The sequence below is a fragment of the Misgurnus anguillicaudatus genome, chromosome 1 (assembly GCF_027580225.2).
Source record: "Misgurnus anguillicaudatus chromosome 1, ASM2758022v2, whole genome shotgun sequence".
In the NCBI taxonomy this organism is placed as follows: Eukaryota; Metazoa; Chordata; class Actinopteri; order Cypriniformes; family Cobitidae; genus Misgurnus; species Misgurnus anguillicaudatus.
Genome location: NC_073337.2, coordinates 28,622,010 through 28,649,360, shown reverse-complemented (window position 1 = coordinate 28,649,360; position 27,351 = coordinate 28,622,010). Strand labels below are relative to the sequence as shown.

General features: G+C 38.7%; 1 protein-coding gene across 12 annotated transcripts in view; it reads right to left on the bottom strand.

Annotated features, from left to right (window-relative positions):
• The window catches only part of pcloa (piccolo presynaptic cytomatrix protein a), a 77,851-nt gene that overhangs the window by 32,502 nt on the left and 17,998 nt on the right, over positions 1-27,351 (bottom strand). For 9 of the 12 annotated variants that reach the window (XM_055190929.2, XM_055190922.2, XM_055190925.2 and 6 more), the window contains exons 4-9: positions 17,196-17,516; positions 10,901-15,071; positions 9,088-10,640; positions 6,423-8,478; positions 4,648-4,716; positions 1,369-1,457 (exon numbers count right to left, since the gene is read on the bottom strand). In XM_055190929.2, the coding sequence (XP_055046904.2) occupies positions 1,369-1,457; positions 4,648-4,716; positions 6,423-8,478; positions 9,088-10,640; positions 10,901-15,071; positions 17,196-17,516 (8,259 nt within the window). The other 3 variants (XM_055190923.2, XM_073869163.1, XM_055190926.2) reach the window with 3 other exon arrangements.

Below are 27,351 nucleotides of genomic sequence, written 5' to 3'. Positions count from 1 at the left end.
TGTACTGAAAACAAGACAAAAATACTCTTACATCAAGATGCATTTACTTGGTGAGCAAAATGACCTACGAAAATAAGTCTAGTTTTAGACAAAAAATAAACAATTTAAGTGAACTTTTTCTTGAATTAAGTGTTAAAGAAAAAAGTAAAACTTATTTCATGATTTTTTTCATTTGTAGAATTTGTTGTTTGAGCCCTTAAGGGGACATGGAGCAAAATTAAATAAAGTTTAGTTTTGTGTGCGCAGGTGTAACTATAAGCGAAAGTTTTACACTGCAAAAAATGATTTTCAAGAAAAAAATTCTTAGTATTTTTGTCTTGTTTTCAGTAAAAATATAAACAAATTCTTAAATTAAGATGCTTTTGTTGATGTGCAAAACGACCCAAGAAAATAAGTTTAGTTTTTAGACCAAAAATATCAAATTTAAGTGATTTTGTGCATAAAACAAGCAAAAAAATTTAAAATCTGGCAATGGGGTAAGTACATTTTTCTTGAATTTAGTGTTTAACAAAAATGTTCACGATTTTTGCTTACCCCATTGCCAGATTTTTTTTTTTGCTTGTTTTATGCACAAAATCACTTAAATTGGGTATTTTTGGTCTAAAAACTAGACATCTTAATTTAAGAATTTTTAGATATTTTTACTGAAAACCAGACAAAAATACTAAGAATTTTTTTCTTGAAAATAATTTTTTGCAGTGTAGTTTTACGTGTGCATGCGAAACTAAACTTTTTTTTTTAAATGTTTGGGTGCACTGTAAAAATACTTTGCTGCCTTAAAATGTTTTGTTGAATCAACTCGGATTTATTTCAACTTACTATTATTTATCGTGACTAGAGATGAGTTGTTATAACTTATAAAATTAAGTTGACTTTTCTCATATATAAGTTGTGACAACTCATCTCTGTTGACATGACTTGTAAATGTCAGTTGATTTAACAAAAATTTTTAAGGCAGCAAAGTTTTTTTTACAGTTTGAGCACATGAAAGTTTCACATGAGCACATGAAACTAAACTTTATTTTTTTACTCCAATGTCACCTTAGGGGCTCGGTACAAATTCACTTAAATTTGATATTTTTTGTTTACATTTTCTAAGGTTTTTTGTTAAAATTTCTTAGGTCATTTTGCTTGTTAAGAAAATGCATCTTGAAGAATTTCTAGATATTTGTACTAAAAACAAGACATAAATACCAAATAAGAAAGTCTTTTTTTGCAGTGTATTTGGTATTGTACAAATACATCTAAAAGACTCTGATACGGATGCTTAACCTTGCGGGTATCAGGTGTGCATATATATCTTTAGCCTCTGTCTGGTTTGTCATATTAAGTAATAATGTTTGCCTTGCATGTTTACTACTAAATCACCTGTCTTCTCTCCACCCCTTGTCCGTTCTCTGTGCGTCCATCTCGTGGTTTGTCAAACCAGTCCGTCTCCTCTCGACGCAGATGGTATGCTTTAGAAAACAGATGGAAATTAAAACTTGAAAGTCCTGCCTGTCTGTGAAACGCCTAAACAACTTTCAGTTTTGGGATGTACGATAATATCATCTAGTTGAGACAGCTGAGCTACGTATGCCACTTAAATGTGTTGTAGTTTCAAACATGCTAAACCCTCATGGAGACGAACAATGAAATACAAACTAGAGCGGATACTTCTGCATGCAAAACAAAACTTGAATTCAGCCTAAGGATGCAAGATTTAGATTTTTTTACAAACTGTAATTTCTCATATTAAACCGATAAAAAAATTTGGTATACACTGCCTCTAAAATTTACTGTTCTTAACATCTTCTGTTTTTATTTGGGCTCCACTGATATATCGGTATCGGCAGATAAAAAGCAATTTTTCACACTATCTGGCATAGGCTGATTATTTATTTGAATTGAGTAACAATGACAACAGACATAATCATTTGAAACAAGGAGTAAAAAGCAAAACTATCGGTACACTGTAAAAAATTTGCTGTAATTATGCAGCTGGTTGGCAGTAACTTACTGTAGAAGATAAAGACTGAAAATGTTTCATGTTCATTTAACTTTGAAATTGTGGCCAGTAAATAACATAAATGTAAAATCTACAGTAACTTACTGGCAGCCAGATGGCAGTAATACTTTATTTTTTACAGAATTTTTTTACTGTGTTCTGTATACATTTTTCTGGAAAAAATATGTTAAGTACATTTTGTAGAAAGTAAAGTTTAATTGAATATATTTTTTAATTTGAAAATATATTTAGTTTTAACCTTCATATATTAAATATTTTAAAATGTATGTCTGGGGCAACAAATACATTTTTATTTTAACAACCTATATGGCAAAAAATATATTTTCCTGGCCAAAATATAAGTTATATAAAATGTATAAAGTATAAAAAGTATATTTTTTCCAGTTAAATTTGTATCTTTTCAAACTTATGTTTAAAGGTTTGTAACATACAAAGTTTTTCTTCCAATGCGATGTTAATATAAATGCTTTAAAATATATTTACTTTTAAAATAAATATTCAAAAAATGGCCAAAGAATATATTGGAAAAAATACATTTTTGTAAACATTTCTAAATATATTTCAGCACATATATGTTTTGTATGTTTTGAAATATATTTAAAAATATATATATATTGCCATATGGAAAGTAATTGAATATCAATATCAGCACAGACATTTTTTATCTGCTTGCCTAATTTTTTAAAAATACTTTAACCCTTATGGGTTGTTGAGGCCATTTTTGTTTTTTTTTGTCTTAATTTGGTCACAACTTTGTCTGTTTCAGCAAATGAAATGATATTTAGTGACAAATCTTATATTGACACATATTTTTAAAAAATGCTTTTTTACATCGTGTGCAATTTTACTACCCTATCAGGTTGTCCGTGTACAAAAAAGCTATTAAATTAAACAGCTGTAATAAATCTGTTAATCAACAGCTGTGCATAAATCTGTTAATCAACTTCAGTACTGACCAAATTATCAAATGTTAACTGGATTTCAACTCTTTAATTGCCAAGCTCACAAGCGATGTCACTGATTTGAGAAAAAAAACACAAAATAAAAGATTTTCAATATAATAAGTGATTGTGGACTGGTTTTCCCCCCTTTTTTAGTCTTGGGCATGTCAAAGATTAGTAAAAAATGCTTTCATGCATTTTTAGTTTTTGTGCAGCATCAGATTTTTTTCCTCCATAATTAGTTGTTTGCATGCACGCACGCACGCACGCACGCACGCACGCACACACACTTATACTACATATAACTCAATGTACAAGACAGAAATTAAGCTCTGTTTTTTGCACAGGCCCACTAAAGAGTTAATGGTGCTACATGGTGATCAACAGTAAAAATGACAAATTTTACCTCTTAGCAAAAGGAAAAACCACCAACAATCAAAAATGCATGATAATAAGGTGTCATGGCTTTGCAATCAAAAAATGTCAGTAAAATGGAAGTCAATGAGGCAGAAAAAGCCACAAACAACTAATTAGAGAGAAAAGTAATGATGCTGCACAAAAAACTAAAAATGCACACTGAAAAAAAATTATTTATTGAATTTATCAATTTTTTTAAGGTAAGTTGTTGCAATCAATGTATTTAAGCTACATTAAAAAAGTTTTATATTTTATTTTACTTTACTAATCTTTTTTGTTTACATGTAGCTTAAATAAATTGATTGCAACCACTTACCTTAAAAAATTGAGTAAATTCAATGAATAATTTTTTTCAGTGCATCAAAGCCAATGTTTTTACTCATTTTTGACATGCTCAAGACTATGAATATTTTTTTCATTAAATCAGTGTCATCACTTATGAACTTGGCAATTAAAGAGTTAAAATCCTGACATTTTTGTAAATATTTGATATATTTGATCAGTACTGAGGCTGATGAAAAAAAAGATCTTATACATTTTTACAGTCGTTTAATTTAGTGGCTTTTTTGTACACAGAAAGGATAGTGAATTTGAGCAACCCACAGGGGTTAATAAAGGACAGACATGATAACTTGTTATGCCTGACACGGATCATTCAGCTTCAGTGTGAGAGAGGGGAGTTTAATATGGTTAATATGTCACATTATGTAACTAATGATACTAAATTCAAAAGCAACAAGCATTTTCAATAGCACCCTAAAATATTCTTTAAATTGATATCCTGTAAACATTTATTTTGGATATACATATAGTAGTGAAGGACGGGTGAATAGATGACCTTGGGTCATCACAACATAAGACAATTTAAGTTTACAGACCTGAGATGTAGAATGATATGACAGATGATGTTCTTGCATATATTTTGCTTCATCAAAAAGTCGATAAATTCATATAATTCTAGTAATTTTGCATATCAAATCTAATATATGCCGTTTTGTTCATCAAATTGCAACAGCTTTGACTGAGAAGACAAGTTATTTTTAGAAGAAAAGGAGTGTGAAATTGCAATTTAATCACAGATGCGAGGGCTGCATTCACTATCGCAGCACATCAGCGTGCAAATTCATCACACTTCCTGCAACATGTTGTTATGGAGATGAATTTGCGCTCGATTCGGTTGCCGAGCTGCTCGTGGGTGATTGGCGGGTGGGTGAACATGGTAGCGGGGGTTCGGGGGAGACGGGAGGGACGTGCAGGAGGTCTAAGGTGGTTATACTCTACCGTTGGTGACATTCTCATGTGAGTTTCCTGGATCGTCTCTGCTCAAACCCATCAGGGATTCACTTAGTGCTGTAACCAAGGCAAATGCATTTAGATGGCACATATGATGACCGACCGCATCATATGCTGCTAAATGTATGGGGACAATTATTTTATAAATTAAACAAAAATGCATGTTAATAATTACGGGTTTGAGCTACAGGTTGTGTGATTTTGGATTCTTAAACTTTGTAACTACGTTAAAGGGATAATAAAACCCAGAAATGAAAATTCTGTCATCATTTAACCTCCATGCTGTATACACTTCTTTGTTCTGCTGACCACAAATGAAGAATGTCAATAACTAAAGATATCTGGGGCACCATTTACTTCTATAGTATTATTTGTCCATACTATGGAAGTCAATGGTGCCCCAGATCTACACAAATTAGTTTTCCTTTGTGTTCAGCAGATGAAAAATAAACTTGATGATGACAAAGTTTTCATTTTTTGGTAAAATGCCTATTTAAGTATGTGTAACATAAAAATAATGTTTATGTTCGTTGTGCATTTGATGAGGAAAACGTGCACAAGCCATGCATTGACTATCATGTTTTGAGACTTATAAAATGATGACTCATTAAAGAAATATATATTTTTTCTGAGCAAAACATAGCTCTTTCTATCTGAAGGCATTTCTTAGTTCATGAAAGTCTAAAAGCAAGCAGACACACATGCAGAAGATTGAAAGAATTGATTTATACAGACAGGAAGAGACATGCAAGTTACTAAGAGCATTTAATGAACATCAAACATGCAAAAGAAACTGGCAGAGTAACAATTATAGACACAGATAAAGAGACGTATTACTTGCTACATATAGTTTAAGTATATGCTATAATATTGTCCTATGAATGGGAACTAAAGAATCTTTGAATTAATTTATAAACGATTGCATGACCTTACAAAGAACACAACCTAATTTCTCATTAATACAGATTATGTTATATAGTTGTAGTGAATATAATTAAGACTATCAAACTGTTACATAAACTAAGAATAAGAGATCAAATCTGCTAGAAGGCACTTTATGATAACAAAAGATATGCTGCTTTGTTGTTAATAAGCAGCTTAGCAACTTTAGCATTATCGGGCTAATATTAAAGTCGCCATGAAATGGAAATGTATATCCGAGTGAAACCGGCTTCAGAAATTAAACAATGGTAGGGCTGGACTTGAATTCGTCCATCGAGACCTGATTGGATCGTTTGAAGTTGGGTCATGGTGCTAATTGTTAATCCCTGCGATCTTTTCCCAGACCCCGCCCACCTGCCACACCATATGATCATTTTGAGGAGAGGAAGAGATTTGCGTTTTTGATAAAAAATTATGAGAGCACATTCATTTTTTTAAATAATAAAGCTCACAGATAAGTAATTTGAAAAAAAAAACACAATATTCCAAAACAAATTTCATGGCGACTTTAATATTAAGTTACAGAAAATAATTTATAATAGGACAGCCTGCATAAGTTTATTTCATCTATCTCATCCAGAAAGTATATGCTATGGTATATTAACATGCAGAGACTAAAAGCATGCAATAGAACACAAGCAAGAAATCACATGCAAACTGGTAAAAAGAATCAGAAATCATTGTGCAAAACAGACAAGCAGATATATTCAAAAGACTGATGCCTTCACATAGTCATGAGCAACCACTTACAAGTAGAGACATACATGAATATAAAACTGAAGCCGTGTATGAAGTGGACAATCTGAGGACATGCAAATTACCTTCACTATCTGACATGGTGCCCTGCAGATCATCCATTAGCACATAACCACGTCCTCTTGAAGGATCATCTCGGAGATGCTGCTGTTGAGGATCCTGGAGTGAGAGGCATGATCCAAACTGATCACGAGAGTCTGCAGAAATGGGAGGGAGCGGACCTGCGGATGCTCGTGCCATTCCCATTGGCTGGCCCACTGGACTCAGCGGACTCTCTTCCTCAGAGTTTTGTGCCACAATAGGGATACGCCCACGTCCACCCTGTCCAATGGCTAAGCTTGTAGGTTTTGTCCTGCCTGATGGAGTCTGAAAAGCTGAGGTCTCAGAGGAGGGGTCACCTTCTGCTTTGAGTCTCAAAGAAGAGCTTGAAGTGTCCCTTTTAAGAGACAAGTCGAGACCGTACACAGAGGAGGGTCTAGATGAGGGACGTGATCTGCTTCCACTAGGGTAAGAGGGGTCTTCTCCCAAAGAGGACCTCATACCAGGGCTCAGATTCAGGCTTTGGCCCAGATTGAGTGAACCTGCCAAATTGGCTCCAAGTGTGGACCCCAGGTATTTTTGCTGTTCTGCAATATTCTTTCGGAGGCCAAAAGTGATCTCATCCTGTAAAAGTCTGCTTGATCTTGATGAAGCACTACTGGACCCCAAGTAGCTACTATAGTCTGTTTCTAGACTTCTGCTATCTTGGATGGAGGAATATTTGCCAATGTTGCTGGTGGTTTTGTGTTTCTGGTAGAGCACAGATGTTGGGAGTTGCTTGGCAGCCTGCTTTTCTAAGGTCAATCTACTGATGCTGTACTTCTCCGTTTTAGGAAAGCCCCTGTAGGCTCCACTGGACACTCCAGTGCTTGAAGAATAAGAATGGGAGAGTCCAGCAAGCTGCTCTAAGCTTTCAGTACCCCCTGTGCTTCTCCTGAACTCTTGCTTTAGTTGTTGTTTTAAAAGCTTCAGTTCAAAAGGATCTTCCATTGGGTCATCTTCATCCGGTGCTTTACCATAGGAGTGAATTCTGGAGGATGTTCCCAGATAGTCTGTACCAACATCTGCAGCAGTACGTCTCAGAAGTCGCTCTGCTTTGGCCAGCTCCCTCTCAGCAATGCCATAGCTGGTGGATGAAAGGCTACTGGTGCTTTTTGCAAGTTCTGCTGCGTCTTCTAAAAGCATATAGCTCCTTGGTGTTTGATGTTGATCTAAGTCTGCATAGAAGGAGTCAGCAGACACATTGGACATAGGACTGACCGCCATGCTGCCAGTACGGTCCTCTAAGCTATGCAGGTCAAGATGGTTGCTATAGGTTCCTCCCATGTAAGATGTGGTGTCGTATTTTGTGGCAATTTTGGTGGAATCTAGTTCAGAGAGGAGAGCAGCTTGTTGTCTGGCCTTCTGCTGCAACAAGAGCATTTGGTGGTAGCTCTGCTGTTGGGAGGCAGTTAGAGAAGGAACAGAAGAGTAGAGGGACTGAGAGTGGTATGAAGACTGAGGCTGGTACAGGGACTGCTGGTACTGTGGATACTGGTACTGGGAATACTTTCCATATTGGACATCGTGTTTGGTCTGCGGAGGAACAAAGTCATCAAGTTCTGACTGTGGTGCTGTACGTGGTCTCTCTAGTCCATGTCCACTGATTTCTTCTCCACCTCTTGTCTCACGGATGTTGCTCACCTCACTGTCGGACATATAGTCACGATCCTCCGCAACGCTTTGCAAATAGGCTCTTTCTCTCTTCTCCCTTTCTTTTAACAATGCGTCCTTTCGCCGGTTAATTCCCATCTCCAGGTAACGCAGCTTGGCATCAATCTCCTTTTCCTCCTCATCCAGTTCAGCTTGCTTTTTACGTAGTTTTGAGGACTCTCTTTCAACAAGGTCCAGCTCACGGTCAATGTCCTGGAGGATTTTTGCACGTGCCATGTTGGTGCTTCGGCAAAGGCGACGGCGAGCTGAGCCAGAGCTGTAGGCTGTTTGGCTACCATTAGTGGCTTCTTCCTCTGAGGGTGGGTTAGGAAGTGTCCTCTTGACTTTCTTCTGGGTGCCAGATGGAGTTCTGTTAGGAGATCCCTTTTCCTTAGAGAAAATTAAATAAATAAATAATTGAAAACTTGTGATAATGCAAAGTTTCTTATTTTTAGCAAATACAAATTCATTTTAAATAAGAAATAATTTATCATTGTAAATGTGCAAATTATATTAAAGCTGGTTTCATATAAGCAGGTTAAAAAGCAACTTGTAAATATTTGAGATTCGCTTGTTCAGTTAGGAAAAATGAAAATGGTACGTGAGTTTTTGGAATATTCTGCACACACAGGACATAATCTATATACATGCACATACTAAATATCTACTGTGATATCTACTTTATAAAGGAATTTAAAAAACATTGCAAAATTAGACGAGACAGCAAGCATGTCAATAAAACCAGGCCAGAGGCAACATTAGAAACACAACAGAGAAACTGTTTAATCCAAAAAGTGTTAAAGAGTGGTACAATTAAACAAATTTATAAGAGTAGGAAAAATGGCATAAAATTTGCAGATAATTTGAACATCAAACTGCTTTGTTGGCCTCATATGTTGAACTTATAATATAATATTATGCATTATATTTCAATGTTATTGACTAGGCATAGAAATGCCAGCCTGCTTACAAAAAAAATGTCAACACAAAAATACTCACAGAGTAGCCTTCAGAATACTGGAAATTTGTGGCAGCCCTTTCCTCTGCAGTTGGGCTCATGGGTTTGGGGTCCGACATTGACCTCTGTATGACCTTGGGAGCCCTAGGACTTGTTGGTGGGGCTTTGGAAAGATCTGTGGCAGACCGTATTCTTTGTGGGCTTGTCTCTCCAAGGGATTTGTCATAGGACAAATACTCGAGGGATTTGCTAGGAGATACACAAGGGGAAATAGGAGAGTACAACACTTTTGGGGATTTGGGTGGACCTGGGGCAAGCTGAAGAGTAGAAGCATCTGCTTTGAGGTGAGGGGACTGGCCTATATCAAGTGGAATGGGGCGTCTCTTTGGAGAGGAAGTTCTATCAGAGTCAGGATAATCTACTCTAGCGTCTACCTGTACGGAGTGCCCTCTAAGTGTTCCTGATGACTCTGTTTGTACAGAGATTTCAGTTAAAGCCTGAACTGAAACCCCTCCTCGTTCACCCATTCCATTTTTACCACCACGTGGTCTACTACGCCTGCCTCGTGCTGGGGATTCCCATTCTTCCTGGTCCTCATCATCTGTCTGTACACAGCTATCAACACTTTTCTTTGCAGTTTTCTTCTTCCTTCCTACAGTGTAAGCCTTTTCAGTATTATCCTCCTCATCAGTCTGGCAGCCACTGTCCATCTTTCTTTCTCCTACAACAGCGAGAGGTTCTGGCAAAATCTCACCAGGGTACATTTGCCTGAACTTCTGCTCCTCCAGCTGTTGTCTGAGCTGCTCTTGAAGCCTCTGAATCTGCTCCAACTGCTCCTGTTGCTGAGCATAAGTCTCCTTTTGCATTAGGAGGTGTGCCTGTCTCTCCTCTTCCTGCTGACATAAAATGTGTTGTTTCATGGCCTGAAGTTCTTCCAGCTCTTTCTGTACCAGAAGCTGTTCCTGTTCACGGAACCTCTGAATCTCCTGCCTCTCCCACTCAAGTTCTTCAGCCAAACGTTGCTGTTTCATCTTCTCTAGTTCAAGAAGCTCACGCTCCATCTGGTACTGTCCATCTCCTGGAACCATGGGTGAAGACAGAGCCTCTAAGGAGGCTGCGATTGCATCTAATGAAGCATTTGTGTAGGTGTCCAAGGCTGCCACTGTGGTGATTGTAGTAACTTCATCTGAGAAAGATGTGGAAAGGCTAGCTTTTGAAACACCAACCTCAAGATTCAAAGGCAAATGGATTTGTTCATTTGCTGTTGTTACAGCAATGGTTGACAAAAAACTTTGAGACCTAGTGAGAGGCTGATTTTGTAGAGTTGACAATGATGGCATAGTATCACTTGTGTGCATGCCTGACAGAGAATTGTAAGATGTGCTAAAGATAGAACCAGGCTGGGTGGTTATAGCATACGTAGATGGGACTGGTGCTGCAACAGAAGAATAAACTATGCCATTGGAAGATCTTAGGACACTAGAAACCCCATAAAGGGTTCCAGCTGCTGATGTAATCCTGGCTTGTGTGTACTGTGGAATTGTCATTCCAGTGCACACTCCTTTATTTTTGCTTGAGTAGTCCACAGCTTCACCTGTTAAAAATCAATTCTGTGAGATTAAAGTTCAGCACATAAAAATAGTGCAATGGTAACAACACCAAGAGAGCCATGCAACTTCCAAACGATGAAAAATAAAAAAAGACAAAAACATGCACTAACATCAAAATAAAAAATTCCCAAGCATGCAAAATCATTCCCCAAGACAGGAAACACAACGTAAAAAAATCAGCTGTGAATAAGCACAGGTAACTCATAATGATATCGACGAGAAAGATCTTCATGCTTATACTGACCTGACACAGACATTTTTCCAGATGTCAGATCTACAGCACCTTCTGTTGCCTCCTTGTAATCATAACTATGCTTACTTTTATACAGGAAGAGACCAGCCTCAGCCAAGTTTGTGTCAGACATGGACGGTTTAATTCCACCAAGACCTCTCATGCCATAAGGAGTACGGTCATATTGATAGTGGTCATCCCGGTAGCCAAAACGATCCTCTGGTAATGGGGCTGAGGGCTGCTGAGTTGCACAACTCCCTGCAAAGGGAAGCTTATAGACTACATCACAGCATACTGTTCTTTTTCCTGCAGTCAGATCTACTGGTTTACCATCATCCTCCGTAATTACAGCAGTAACCATCTCTGCAGTGGAGCCATTCATTGTAACTATGGTCTGTGCAGGTTTAAAAGTGGTAAGGTCAACTGCACCTGATAAGCCTGTGTCTAGTCCATTGATGCCATTGTTTGCAATTGTAGGAGCTATTGTTACAGGAGTATGATGAGTTTTACCAACTGTTGTGGAGAGATTTATGGGTTTCTCTGGCTGATAATCCACAGGTCTGTAAATAATTTGAGATACAGGCTCAAAGGATTTCCCTGTTGTGAGTTGGAGAGGCGTTGATGTGGACTGAGATGTATCACTGCCATAAGATACAGTGGCTGTGCATGTGAGGATAGTGATGTTGTCAGTAACTACAGACACTGAGGAACTATCAGTGCTTAGGTTTACTACAGATGATTGCACAGCACTTTGTTGACGTCCACCAGCATCAATGGCAAAGGATTGATATCTTGACTCAGAAGAAGACAGATCCACACCCTTCATAAATGTCTCTGGTTCTGTTTTTGGGGTTCGAAGATCCACCACCTCGCTAGGATGGTAGACCTGGCCATTCTGTACTTGAACTAATTCAGGTTTTATGCTTTCGTGAACAACAGGGATGCCAGTGGCTAGTGCGACAGGACATGGGGGAGGACTTATTTCATGCACAACAGACACTGTGGTCCTTTGGACCTCAGTTGTAACTACCTGAACATCAACATGTGGAATAATTGATTGAGGCTGTGTTGTGGCTGAAATAGCTTCATATACATGGCTCATGCTAGAAACTACCTTTTCTGGACTACATATTTCTTGACTTTCAATAGATTCAGTAATTCGTGTAAATGCCAGTGGCACTCTAGTTGTTTGTGGCTGTGGAGGTGGCTGAGTCTGGGGTTGTGAGAGAGGTGAATCTTGCCCAGGACTTGGGGCTTGGGTTGTGATACTGTCTGTAGGTGAACCAGGCTGAGATGGTAATGTAATTACAACATATGTGTCACGTGAAACCTTGCTAAATCTGGGTGATGAAGGGGACTTAAGTGGAGATGTGGTACAAGTCTTATTCTCTGGAGAAGGACTAAGATTAAGGACACTTTCTGCACTGCTTGTACTTAGTATGGTGGGTCTTACTGGAGCATGGGCTGTAAAAGGTGGCTGAGCACCATGTATAGGTTTAGGAGCTATGGGTGGTTTTATAGTTTCCCCTGGTTTGTGACTAAAGGTCAGGCCTGCAGGTATGGAGGATGGCTTTGGTGGTACAGGAGGAGGAACATGTGTCTTGCAGGTTGGAGCAAAAGGCTGTCTTACTGGTACATTGTCTGCTGATGTTGACATGTCAACTGGAGCAGTTCTTGGAGGGACCTGTGGGGGAATCTTTCTAGGATACACAGAGGGTTTGGGTAGTGTTGGAGGGGGTAGGGGAGGAGGAACTGGAATGTCTGCTTTTTCCAGAGATGCAGCTCTACGCAAAACTACTGGCTTGGGAGGGACAGGTGGAGCAGTTGATATAACACTAGGTACAGAAGATACTACATATTGAGGTACAGTGGGCAAAGGTGATACACTTACAACTACGGGGGGTGACGGTCTTGAAATTACACTAGAAACTGGTGTGGGAAAAAAGTCAATTTGACTTGAGGTTGATGACAAGTCAACAACACCTGTTTGGTCAGTATCTTGATTTTTCTCAGTGGCATCCTGCAAGTCAGATAGTCCTGCGAGCAATGTTGTGTCTCTTTTTAATGACAATTCTTCTAGTCCCTGATCTGAAGCTATAACAGAGTGTAATGTTTCTTGAAAACTTTCATCAACAATTGGTTCTGTAGATGAAACTGCAGCTGTCTCAGAGTCCTGTGTCTGGTCAGCAATACTCTCTTCACTAGATTCCTCTTCACCTGATGAACACTGTGTCACTCTCAGATCAGGTATATGCAATATTCTTCGTAAAGGGGTTGTCTCTGTTCTCTCAACTTGGGCTACTGTTGTTCCTTGTGTCATGCCACTTATGTCCGGGCCTGCTTGAGTTGGACTGGTTCCTGGAGTCAGCACTGCTCTTTGTTTCTTCATAAGTTCTTCATAGGCTGCCTCTGCATCTAACAATGGTTTTCTATCCTTACCAGACTGGCTGGTGACATCTGATGAGATGTCTTTATTTGTGTCAGTACAGGAGAATGGAATTTCTGGTTTAGGAACTTCCACTTTTGGCTTATCTTGTGTTAGCTCCTGTTCTTTAAGCAGTATATCTTTCTTTCTTTGCATCATGTCTTCATAAACTTCATCAGGAGATCTCAAGGGTTTTTTGGGTTTGTGAGAGACAAGAAGATTATCTGGTTCCTTCTCACATGATCCATCATCAACAAGAGACTCATATGCATAATCCTCAATTAACATGCCCCCATAAAGAGATTCTTTTCCAGGTGGGGATTTCTTAACATCAGTAGATGGAGATTTGGCCTTAAGCATGATCTCTTCATATGCCTCATCTGCACTTTTTAATAAACGCGTTTCCTTTTCTTGGGAATTAATATCAACATGATGCTCATCTGTTGGAGAGTACAGGGACACTGATGTTGGTAACTGATAGACTTTTTGGACAGCAACAATCTTCTCTGGGAGTATCTCAAAGCTCTCTGGATCCGAGTCGATGCTTGGTGAGAGGTCGGAGCAGGACGACCTGCGGAACTCCTCCATCTCTGCTTCCTGTCTTAGCTCTTCTGTGGGAGATGCATCCTCAATTGGTGAGAGATTGCTTGGTGGAGTTTTGGGCCTTTCTCTTCTTCTATGTGCCCGTATATCCTCTTTGTCCTTCCTTGACTTTTTTCCTGTGCCCTTTTGCTTTTCCTGTTCTCTCAGAAGCTCCTCTTCCTCTCGCAGCTCTTCTTCCTCAGATGAATCTTCAATTGTGGGAAGCATTTGGCCTGTTTGCCGATGCTTTGCTTTTCTGTGCTGCTTGCCCTCACCACTAGACCGAACATTACTTGGGCTGCTGCTGTCACTGTCTTCATCAAGAGAAGACAATGATGTTGGAGATGTCCCTGGCGTAAAACTGGATGCATGTAAGCTAGAAGAGCCTTCACCTCTAGACCTATCATCAGGAGAATCTGTAAGACTCTCTGGTTCACCATCATCAGATGTCTGACGTACTGTTGCTGTACTGTTAAGTTCAATTGTTTTGAAATGACGAATGCCAGATCCACTGTCTACTGAAGGTTGTTCTCCTTTGTCTAGTTCCTCAATTTTAGTCACAGAAATAATGCTCTTCCGCTCATCCGACTCATCTTCTGAACTCTTTTTGAGAAGACGTCTTGACCTGGCTGACTCAAGTTCGTCTTTATCATCCTTCTTCTCTTGATCTTTAGTTTTCAGTCTGACTAGGTTTTGTTCATCAGACGGTGATGCATCCTCGTCTGCACTCATATCAACGATCTGCTTCCGAATAAACTCTTCTTCATTCACAGAGCCTGGACGTCCCATTTCCACTTTAACTCCAACACTCTTTGTACTCTGGAGTTCAGGTGAAGGCTCTCCATCGCTACTGTCCACAAAAGAATCTCCTTGGATATCTATTGGAACAAGAAGTTTTTTCCGCTCTTTTTTTGGAACATCATCATTTTGCTCAAGTTGGTCATCCTCTGAACTGGGTTCTGGAGACATTGGCAACACCTCTAGTCGACGCTTGACCTTCTGAGTTTCAGGCTGTGGTTCCTCTTCAGTTGTTCCCTGACCTTTTAGTATTGGAAGGACAGTGCTTTCCAACTTGGCCAGGGCTGAGAGACTTGAGGGGCTGCTTTCTCTTTCTTTCTCATCCAGTTCCTTCAACAGCTCATTCTCTTTTACTAGGACAGCAGGCTCTTCCTTTCCCTGCAAAACAGACAATTAGGATTAGGTTACGATTTTGTAGGCATTATACAAAACACCAAAACATACAACAAATAGAAAAAACACACAGGTACATAAGGATAAACTCTATGATACTATAGGCGTCTAAAGACTACATATTTAGTAGAATATGTGTACTTCTACATGTACAGTTACCTTTCCAGATTCGTCAGCTTTATTAGACATTATCAGTGGTGGTAGCATATCATCCTTTTTCTCTTGAGGTTTAGAAGTCAGCTTCCACTCATCTGAATTCTTTATTTCCTTTTGGTTTATTTTAGTAGGTGGGGAAGCTAGTTCTACTAAATGTTCTACGCTATCGGGCATACAATTAGCTTCGGGTTCATTTATAACTTTTTTGGTGATTGCCAGGTCAGTTACAACCTTTGTTTTTTCAATTAGTTCCTCATTAGCAAACTTCTCTCTAACACAAGATACGTTGTATGCTACAGCAGAACATTTCATTGTCCTGGCTTCTTGTGTAAGTTGAATCTCTTTAGGCTGAATTTCATCCGCTGTTTTTATGTCCTCATATGTACTTATTACAGGATATGAAGGGATTCCTATTCTCTGATCAGTAAGTAAAGATTTTTTTGTCACAGTTTCAGGTTTTTGCACAATTCCTTTCTTCTCTGGCAACATTTTGTCTATCATCTCTGGAACTTTGTGATTATTAAAAAGAGTAAGTGACTCATGTTGACTGACTAGACATTCATTCTCTGACTCGCTTTTTGTATGTAATGAAAACTCATTTGTTTGTTTTACGGATTTATCTTTTACTGGTATATAAACTTGTGTTTCTCTTACAGGTGTGACTTCATATCCTATATTCAAAGGGTTTGGAGAAATTGCTTCTTTCACATTCTCCTCTTTTTCTGAATTTGTCAATACCATTTCCTGAACAATACTTTCTACAGCTTTCTCTGCTTTCTCAGTGATTTGGTTTCCTGTATTTGAAAATCTATCTTTTGAAAGCTCCCTAACTGCTTCAAAATTTTCTGTCAATGTTTCTTCTGTTTTAGGAGCAGCAGCTAAAATGACTATTTCTGTTGTCTGTTCTGAAGAAGAAATATCAGAAACACATTCAGCATTTTTGTTATCAGATACAGTCTCAAGAGTAGCTTTTTGTTCTGTTCTCTTAAGAATATCAACATCACCACCTGCTTGATCTGGCACACATTTTCCTATGAGTATTTTATCTCTGCTCATGTGTCCCTTTTCCAGTGACGTATCCTTGTTTTTCTCACAGAGCCCTATACTGCACTGTTCATTTATGTTTCCATTTCCAGTCTCCACTGTTTTTTCTGTGGACATGCGCTCAACTGGATTGTGTGGTGATTGTAAGAGTGCATCTAACGGTCTCTGTGATATGACCTCTTGCATTAGATCTGCCATGTGACTAGAGTCTTTGCTAATAACCTCTATCACTTCTGGCTTTGGTACAATAAGCTCCCCTGTCTCACTTACATTCAAATGACTTTTTTGAGTAAACAGCATAGATTCTGTAACCTGGATTTCATCTGAACCATCATCTAAAAAGACCTCCATGATCCCATCTTTCCCACGTTCATGATGTTTTGACTTTACGGACACAACCAGGTCAGTAATATTATGTGTTGCTGACTCAGCAAGGACTTGAGCCTCGATTTGTACAGTGGCCTCAGGTTTCTCCTCTGGCACGTTCCCTATGCAACTCTGATCAGGATCAGTTGAGTTTTCCTTTACAGGCTTGTTATCAACTGCATCTACATTAAAGGTAAGTGTGATCTCTTTTTGTTTTTCAGTGGTGTGACTGTCTGGTTCATTGCTTTTAGGAAAAGAGCCACTGGGATCTGCAGTTTCATTTGTTGTTTCTCTGTGGGCTTCAGTCATTTTTTCACTGCCATTGTCTGATATAGATGCTTTTTGTGTGGCTTCAGGCTCATTTAAAGTGTAAACATATTTTGGGTCTAGTACCTGGCACTGCCCTATCTGTACCTCTACAGGGGCCTCACTTTGTTCTACATCTGCCCCTTTAACGTCTGCCTTAACTGTTTGCTCAGGTGTTTTTGATACGCCCTCTGTTTTTTCAATCAGGGTGCCAGGTGCGCTCCCTTCTGTTAGTACCTTTGTGCTTTCTTGTGCTGTGACCTCTTTAACCGCATCTGTATTTTTGACATCTATAGCGTCAACTTTGGCTGAGACGGGTTCAGCCTTGTCAGCTGAAGCCTGAGTTATGATGGGCGTCTGCGTTAGCCCTTTGGCAGCGGAGGCAGTGGCAGTGGGTGCAGGAGAGGAAGGGGTGGTGGAAGCAGCAAGGGCTGGGGAGGAGGGATGGGTGGTTTCGGGTTTGGCTGGCAGTTTGGATGGAGAAGGTGGAGGTGGCATATCCCCAAGTTGCCCGGAGAGAGCCCTTTGAGTCTGGCAGTTTAGACAGAGCCATTCTTTCTGTAAAACATAAAGGTGAATATTTCAGCATTGAGAAGTTTTGAAGGATGATGGTGCATTATGTAACAGAGCAAAATTTGTTTTAATGTAAAAGCTAACCAAACATCTTATTCCTGGAGTGCTCAATCTTTCTGGTGTCTGGTAGATCTAGTTCCCCAAAGCTGATGCTTCTAACTGATGGGTATTGCAAATTCTCACAGTAGAGTTAGCTAAGGTTGTCTATTAAGAACTAATTAAAACTGCAAACACATCCAAGAGTGCAATAAAGTAACTGCTGTCTATAGTTGTTTGTGCACACTATCATGCTTTCAACATAATTTACTTGGGGAAAAACTCCCACCCATACTGAAGTGGTTACTGTCATTCAAACACAGCTCGAACAACAACATTTGTTTATATCGACATATTTTTGAGCCCACTGGAATGAATCTCTTCAAATTTCAAAGTTATAATTTAATAAAGAGAAACAGCTGAGAGCTATATTTGAAATCCAATAATTCTCCTTGACGCTGTATCTGCCAAAATGGCACCGTCAGTGATGAATATTACATGTTTGTGGGGGGATGTGGACGCCACATGCAGTCGACCCTCTCAAGAGAAATCACGGCCCACTAGCTGACGTAAATCCAGAGCGATCTATGTCAGGCTTCGTTGCTGAGGCTTGCTCGGTTCCCATGTCTAAATAGTCTAAATCTAGAGGCGGCATGGGATCATGGTGCTGTAAGTGGGCATATACACCAAGAAATGGAAATATCCGAGCACACACAGGTTGTATTGTGGAATCTAATATGTAATGTGTAAGGGCAGTTCAAGGACAAAGACATACAATCCTTATGAGATGAAATAGAGCTGTTACTGTAACCTTATGAAAGTTACTTGTGTTTCAGCAGTGTTTATTGAGGTACAGCATATTACCCTTTCTGTGAAATAATATCCTTGCTAGCTTGCTAAGTGTTGTTCGCCATTAAAATGATATGCCATGAGAGCTCGTAATTTTCGTAGTTTGTGGCAAAACTTTTACAGGTGATTTCCCAGACAGGGCTCAAGTCTAGTCCAAGACTAAAGGGGATCGCTGAGCGGCGCAGCCGGTGTGCGATCCCCTTAAGGCTGTGTCTGAAACCGCCTATAGTAGGCAGAAAGCAGGCGAGGCGAGCAGCATGTCCGAATTCATAGTATTCGAAAAACAGTAGGTGAAAAGTATCCGGATGACCTACTACTTCCAGCAAGATCCCGAAGTGTTCCATCGGTGGGCACTTGCTATCCCGTGATCCCCCAGGAGAGGAGTTAATCAACAATTTAAAAAATTGCCATAGCAGCGCGACCGTCAATAATAATGTTGCAGTTTGAGTTTAATCACTCCTCAACTTGGTCCATCTTTGTTCTCACCATCACAAACAGAAATACCTATGACGCAGTTTTTTACCTGGTGGGAGGGGCTCTAGTCGACCAATCACAGAGTTTGGGGTTGGCGTAGAGCTGACACACTGTTAAAAATTTGGTGTGGTGCACGTCAAGCTACGCAGAGGCTACAGATAAGCTATGGCGTAAACCTTACGCACAACTATGAATTGGACTTTAGTTGTTGTTTTGGTGACATATGTCACGTGACGTATCAACAGGGCGGATGTATTACGTCCGAATTCATTCATACTATCCCTTTCCAGGCTATATAGAACCTGCTGTTTGAACGGTCTATGAGTATGTTCTTCATCTAATTCAGTACCTACTCTCAAAGTATGCAATTTGGGACGCAGCCTAATATCCCTTTTGTCTTAACTAAAAACAGCTTGCATGGATATATCTTAAAATATGCCAGTGCCATTGTTTTGTCTTAAGATGCACACCAGTAATGTTTTTTGTAGGGTATGTTTGTAAATACTACATAAATGTCCTAATATAACTAAGCCCAAGCTTAATCTAAACCAATTGCATTATATTGTTTATTGCATGTACTTTTTGTTTGAGTTTTCAATCATTAACGAACATTAACAAAGATTCAGTTCATAATAAATGTCTTTCATTACTTGCATGCTATTTTTATTGTTAAGATGCATTATGTAATTCAACAGCAACAAAGCGATTGGCCCATGTGGTGCATGACATGAATGCACTTGATTTACTAGCCTCACAAACTGAGGTATTAAATCTAATAGACGGCGAGATTGTAACTGATGTGAAATTATGAGAATTCAGTCAGTTGCATGATTTGAGTCTGTGGCTGTAAATGGTGCTCATCTGCTCTCTTTCATATTTGCTGAGTCTGCCGACAGGAAAACAGACACAGGTACACTGAGCTTTTATGAGGACCCATATATAACATATCAGACCATTTTAAAGAGTGGAAACTACTCTAAACTGATGCACAACTATACTGGCAAGATAACCACAATGCATTTAACCAAAAATACAAATTGCAATGAACAGTTTATTTGGGTGTGATTGCATTGTTTTCTGATTTGCATAATGCCTTTAGTGAATCAGGTGCTGAAACGACGCAGAACAAGAATGGAAATAAACAACACTCAGCCGGCACAGTTGAATCTTGAACAGATAATTAGTTATGCATGAGATTCATTAGAGATTATTTAAATAGAAATGTACTATTTACTAACACTTAGTTTAATGTAATGTACAAAATGTACTTTAAAGCAACGTCTCTCCCACACTCTCTGTGTTTGTAAATAGCACCCAAAGCACATTCTGGACACAAGTGAGTCACGGCTGGTGAAAACAAAAATCTTTTCTAAGGAAGATAGAAAAGGAAAAATAGAAACATAAATTAAGTTTACAGTTTCGTGCCACCAAGAGTCAATTTCTGCATATCTGTGGTCCGAGTCGGTTACAAAACTTTGCATTTTTTTATTTAATTGCAAATGTGATCTTTCATGATTTTTGTCTGAAAATGCTTGCACACATATGTTAAGCACAAATGCATGAATATTCAGTGAATGGGCACAACTATCCTTAAAGGGACAGTTCACCCAGAAATAAAGATTCTGTTATCATTTACAAACCTGTATAAATGTATTTGTTCTGCTGAATAAAAAGGGAAATATTTTGAATTTTTTTTGTAATCAAGCAGATCTGGGCCACCATTCACTTCCATAGTACTCCATTTTCTACTATGTAGTGCCGGCCGATTACTTTTTTCGAGGGATACAAAGCTCGTCACAACATGTATGTAGCCCGTCATGTGTGTGGCTCGCCATTCCAAAATATGTGTTCAGTGCGTCAAGTGAAACGTGCATTATGCGTCCTGTCAAAATAAGTGCCGGCACGCGACTAAAGGGTTTATGATAAAAGTGACGCTCACGTTTGCCAGATACTCGCTTAATCTCATGTGTAATCAGAGTTTAGCGTTAAGTGAGCATCTTGCGAGTATTTTGTGAACGTGAGCGTCTCTTTTATCATAAACCGCTTTGATGCATGTGCAGCAGGCACTCATTTTTACAAGACAAATGATGCACATGGTTTACACGATGAAACAAACACATATTTTGGAATGACGAGCAACACATAATTTGAATTTGCGCCTCTCGGAAGATAAGTCACCAGCCGCCACTGCTACTATGGCAGTGGATGGTGCCCCAGATCTATTTGGTTATAAACATTTCTCCAAATATCTTCATTTGTATTCAGCAGAAGAAATACAATTGTGACGATTGACCACAAAACCAGTCGTAAGTCACACCATTATATTCGTAGGAAAAGCTAAAAATACATTTCATGGGTCAAATTCATCGTCAGTCATTATTATTTAAAAGTCACGTTCCAAGAGGATATTTTGTAAATTTCCTAACGTAAATATATCAAAACTTTATTTCTGTTAGTGGATTCAGCAAAATTGCGATCAAAATTGGTCAGAAACTCGCCTACAAACTCTTTGTTACCCCTTCCTTGAATTTCCCATTCAAGTTTGGTTTAGGTAAAAGCTTACAACTTACCCCATTCAGTCAAATGGGTTGTTTTTTTACACGTGAAACATGAACACATACATTATTATATTGCGCACTGTAAACACAATCAGAGCTTCAAAAACACAGAACGAACGGGATCTTTAAATGCGATTTTCTTAATATTTGGATTTTTTGCACACTCAAGTTCCGGATTTTTGTATTGTTGTATCTCAGGCCAAATATTGTCCTATCCTAACAAGCCATACATCAATGGAAAGCTTATCTATTTATGTTTTGTGGTCCAGGGTCACATTTATACAAGTTTGGAACTTGAGGGTGAGTAAAAGATGACTATCCCTTTAAGTGGACATTATTTACAGAAATCAATCATTTGCAACTCTCCATTCAGAAAGATTTTAGCTCCTGGAGGTCAAAGACTTGTTTTGGGTATAGCATGAGTCCTACAAGGATTTATAGCAGCCAGTTAGTAAGGAAAATTCTCAACCTTTGTTGTAAGCGAGCATAGGAGAAGTGGTGGGTGTACTCTTGTCTTAAAGCCAGAATCTATGTGAGAAATCTGTCAGTGAAGGTGTGATACAGAGCTAAATAAAAGCCTACAAAGTTAGTCAATGTTATTTTGCTAATGCAATACACTCCTATACAAAAATTCACTGTTGACCACAGCTCCTGCCAAAATGCTTACTAATGATATTACTTTAAAGTAGTAACAATGTTAATATGCGATAACCTTAAACTAAACACAACTAATATCAATATACATTAATATGAATATAACTAAATATCTAAAAAGCTTTCTTACGCTGAATGATCAAATACTAAAGGCACACTTAAAGAATTAATGTATCTACATTATTAAATCAACAATAAAATAAAATCATTTTGACGAGTTCCCACATCTTAGTTACCTTCAAATTCAAGGACCTTTCAAGGACTTTCCAGGTCCAATTCCCTCAAAATCAAGGACTAAATGTGGGGACACATTTCAAGTGAGAGCAAGGTTACATTGTGTTACCTTTAAAGATACATTGTTACAGTTCCCTTTCGAGGGAACTCGCGCTGCGTCACTGCGGTCACACTTTGGGGACGCCTCCAGGGGTAAGTTTGTCTGAATATGTATATCAAATTTAACCAATGGTGAGGCTTAACGACAAAGACAGGGTGACGCGGGAGACAGGAAGTATATCGTTATCTGAAATATTGCCAAAGACATACACAGGAAGTATGGCAAGAGAGACACAGCGTCTCGTTCCCTTCTCAGGGAACAACAGTAACATACGTAACCCGAGACGTTTTCATGTGTCAAACACAACTATGCAAAAAAGCATTTTGGTATGAATCAACATTCGCATCCAGAAGATATAAGTATTGAACAAACAGTTTAGCACGTGTGTAGATATTTTATGATATTATTCTACACTACACAGGAAATAATATGGATTTTTTTCCCCAGAAAACTAATAGCATAAAATAGATTCAAGCACATTCAATGACCTGTATCTATGTATGTATATTTTCAAAAACTTCCAAGGGCCTTGAATTTCCCCCCCAGATTCACAACCTTTGTAAGATTTCAAGGACCCGTGGGAACCCCACAAACACTTAAAAAAACAATTAAAAATATTTAATATAAATTAAATATAAAAGGTGTTTGTACATAAATGTGTGTTTGCAGTGTGTGAACACAACCACCCAACAATGAAAAAAAAAACACACCCACTGTTTATTTTTAAACCCCATTAACCCAAGCAGTCTCATTAGACATGCCATTTTGATTCTCTTATCAATGTGACATCACAATGATAAAGCCCCGCCCACATTACCATATTTGCCGCCCTCAGCAAGTTGTACGCTGTCCGCTATACCTCAAAAGTTGAATACTATTGTCTCAGACTGTATCCACAGGATCAGCTCTAAAAATACATTGAAAGTTATTTTAACTAAAAGTGCTCAGTGTCTCTTTTGGTAAGGAAGTGAGGGCTGTACCTCATTTGCATTTAAAAGTACAGACACGAAAACCAATTCATCCCAAATAGGAGCATCTTGGTCATGCTATAACAAATGATATGTGGGGTATTTTAAGCTGAAACTTCATATACATCCTGGGCACACCTGAGACTTATATTACATCTTGTAAAAATGGGCATAATGGGTGCCCTTTAAATCAAAACAATTTTCATTGGTTTGACAATGAATCTGACTTTAAATTGGCTTGGTTAAATTGCTAATTAAGTTAGTTAACCAAAAGTTATGGGTAAGTCTGAGAAAAAGTCGGTATTATTTATTATGTTTGTTATCTAATGCAATAACATTCACACAACTCTAAGTGTCCAAATACTATTGAGGAGCACTGTATATGGCTTTTTAGCCTAAACAATGTGTACAGTACATACTCCAGTACATACTTCAATTAATAAAGTTACCGTATATATCAAAGGCTTATACTCTATATTCAAATCTGACCACATTCACTTGCTTAGTATTTCTTTTGTAAACACATAATCAAATCACATCTTCATGACCTTTCCTCAGATTTCCTCTTCACAGATCTAATATCATCTCCTCCTCCTCTCTGAATATTTCTTTCTCTCCTCCTCTCACATCCGCCACCCTCGTCCTCTCTTTATTATCTAGCTGCAGTAGGTCTGTGCGAAGCTGAAACTTCCTGTAAGACTGTGTATTGGCACCATACTGACCCCCTGGTGCGGCCTGCATGCTTAAAATCTACCAAGCACCGGAGACAGAGACCGAGATACACGGCTGAGTAATAAAACAGCTTTGTAGCCCCTATGTTGACTCTTACAAAGTCAAGACTGAATTAACCTTTAGCAGATGTATACAATTCTAAAATTTCGAAGCTCTGGAAATTTATAAAAAAATAAATTTACGTTTTTGACCAATAAAATGTCAATATCTGTGTTTATATACACACACACTGTTTCACAGGTATACATAGACCTGTAATAAAAAGCCAGCATGAAACATTTGACTATAAATGCATCTGATTGTAAAGAGCTTTTGAACACAGAGCTTAATTTAATTGACATCTCTATCAGACACCTTCATCTAAAAATACTGCTCTCAAAACATCATGTAATGGATGTTGCAAGAGTGCGTCTGAAATAAAAGACAAGCCTTTGAGCTCAAAGAAAAAATGCACACACTTACATCCACACCAAAAAAAGCTCACTGCCACAAAAAGGAGCGTCTCCTATAAAGCCGCCTGCAGTCATTTTTATCTCTGCCTCTACCACTTTAACTATTTTTGATTCAATGCATCAGAGAGTACAGAGGATCGGCTTTGTCTGCGATACAGTCCGACCAAAGAAAAAGTCCATAAGCCATCGGTAAGTCAGCATTCCCATTCATCTCAGTGGCGCAGGGACCAAAGTTATACAATCTGCTCATGGAGCCACAAAAGTTTTTCAGCCAATCACTCGAGACTACAAATGTAGTCATGTGACCAATCAATCTGGAAAATAATGCACACTGATTGGCTGATGGCACTTCAGGAAGTCATGAATGAATTTTCCAGCACAACCTAATGGGAATTCATACGTATTTTACGAGTTTGCATGAATTCATACAAAGTGAATTGTATGAAAACGTCCGATTATTGGGAAAAACAATAATAAAACCCCACTCCTAATCCCTGGGCGAAAAACAAAATGTAGAAAAACGTACGAATGTGGTCGTACGAATTAATACGTATTAGCCATCTCGTAAAATGCGTATGAACTGGCATGAGATTGCATTGAATTATCCAAAGCTATGAAAGGAAGTGGATAGTAGGGATGTTCATATCAGTAAATTTTCCGCATTAACGTTAACTTATTAGATTTTAATATTAAATTGTCATTGAGTAAACAACTGAACCAGGATTCATATATTAACAGATAGTCCCGCAACATTACCTTATCAAAAAGCATGTGATCAATGCAGATGATTAATATCCAAAAATATATCTCTTTTTCATCTACCACAGTGGACATTTCCAAAGCAGGACGCATTAAAAAAAGTTTTGCTTTCGCGTTGTCTTTCGCCGTTTGTGCAAAAAAAGAGATGTTTATGGTCAGAGGCCATCAGCGAAGGTCTTTCCGGATGTGAGATGAAGACGGGCGCTCAGCTTCCAAACCGTACTCAAACATGCACACAAATTATTTCCCATACAAATGATTACTTTATCAGACCGTCAGGGCAGAAAAAATGTGTGTCATTTACAGGACATTCACAAATTAAAGACAGAAAAGTGGCGAAATGTCTGTCGGCTCATGGCGACGCGCACCATGCGTTAAGAATTTTTTTTTTCTTTTAACTGATAATGTTAATCGGTCCTAAATTCTAACCTTCGGTTAACGGTTAAAAAGTCAATATGAACATCCCTAGTGGACAGAGAAAAATATTTTTATTTAAAGTCACAAAGAAATTAAAATTAAAAACTTTTTCTTTGGAATGCTGAATATCTGTGAGCTTAATTATTTTTCATAATCTTTGATAAAAAATGAAAAGCTTTCTTTCGGTCATGAGGTACGGCGGGAGAGCGTGGCTTGGAAAAAGATTGCAGCGATTAGCAAATAGTAACATGACCCAACCAAGCGTGCCGCACAAGCCCTGAAAAGTGAAGCCAAGATGTCTCGATCGGCCCCCAGTGACTGGTCCCAGTATAGGTCATAAACCCCGCCTTCCCAATGTTATTCAATGGGACTTGAGACCAACTATACAATTTAATTACAGTTCAATTATCTTTTTTCCGAAGCTGAGTTCTGTCATTTACTGTAGTTTTTATCACGCTGATGTAAATTCAAGTGTTTGTTTTAAAAATAAGTTTGTTTTTAGTTAGTTATTTAATGCTATAAAAACGGTGGTGTCACGTCATGATTGACAGCTGTGATATGCGCATTTTGCAAAAGCGAGGGTGGGGCCTTGATTTCGCGGCTTTACTGCCTGCTCACTACTGCGCAGGACTTGTCCCAAAATCGCTACTGCGTAGACTCAAGACCCAAGATGTCAGCGCCGTATCGGGACACTGGCGGCTTTACTTTTTACCAATGGAAGAGCGCGAATGGCGTCGTCCATCTTTTTTTACATTCTATGGACCCAACTTCCAACTATCCAATCAATTCTCTCTGTACAAACTCAAGTCCAGCCCTACATTTTTAAGCCGTTTAACTCGGATATATGCCACAATGGGGAAAATAAGACAAGCGATACTTCCATTTCATTGTCACTCACTTTAACATCTTCCAACATTGGGCACTTGTAAAAATTTAACTATAATCTTAAAAGACAAAATAGCAATTATAAAAATTACATAAATATACGAAATTTGGAGACTTCCTTCACTAATGTCAGCCTATTCCATTGAGAAAGCCTCCGAAAAGATGCTGTAAAAACCAGATGGCATAGTTACGGCATCTACCAGCAGGAAATAACAAGACCGTGCCAACCAGCCAAACCTTGACCCAGTGAGGCCGACAAACAGAATAACAAACAGTAGACAAGACATTGATAAGATGAAGCAGGACAAATATTTAGTCATTTAGCTGGACCGATCATTATGCAAACAGGCAAACGGACAGGTCGTCCTGTAGATTAAGAGAGTCAGAAATCAGAAACGCTGTCTGGAAATCAGAAAACAGCTGAAGATAAACAAAGCAAACATCATAATCAAACAGACAGGCGGACAGATCTCCATGGCAATAGAAGGCACACAGACAGAAAGACACACACACATCTGTACACATTATATAAAGTCATCAAACAGACCGATTGGGAGACAGAACCGTAACTATGGGAACAGAAGACACATGCAAAAGATGATACGAGCACTTCATCAAGACACAGAAATATGGAGAATTGCCTTTTAGCGCAAGATTCAGCCTGATCTCACGTGAATTTGTACGTATTTTATGAGCTGACTA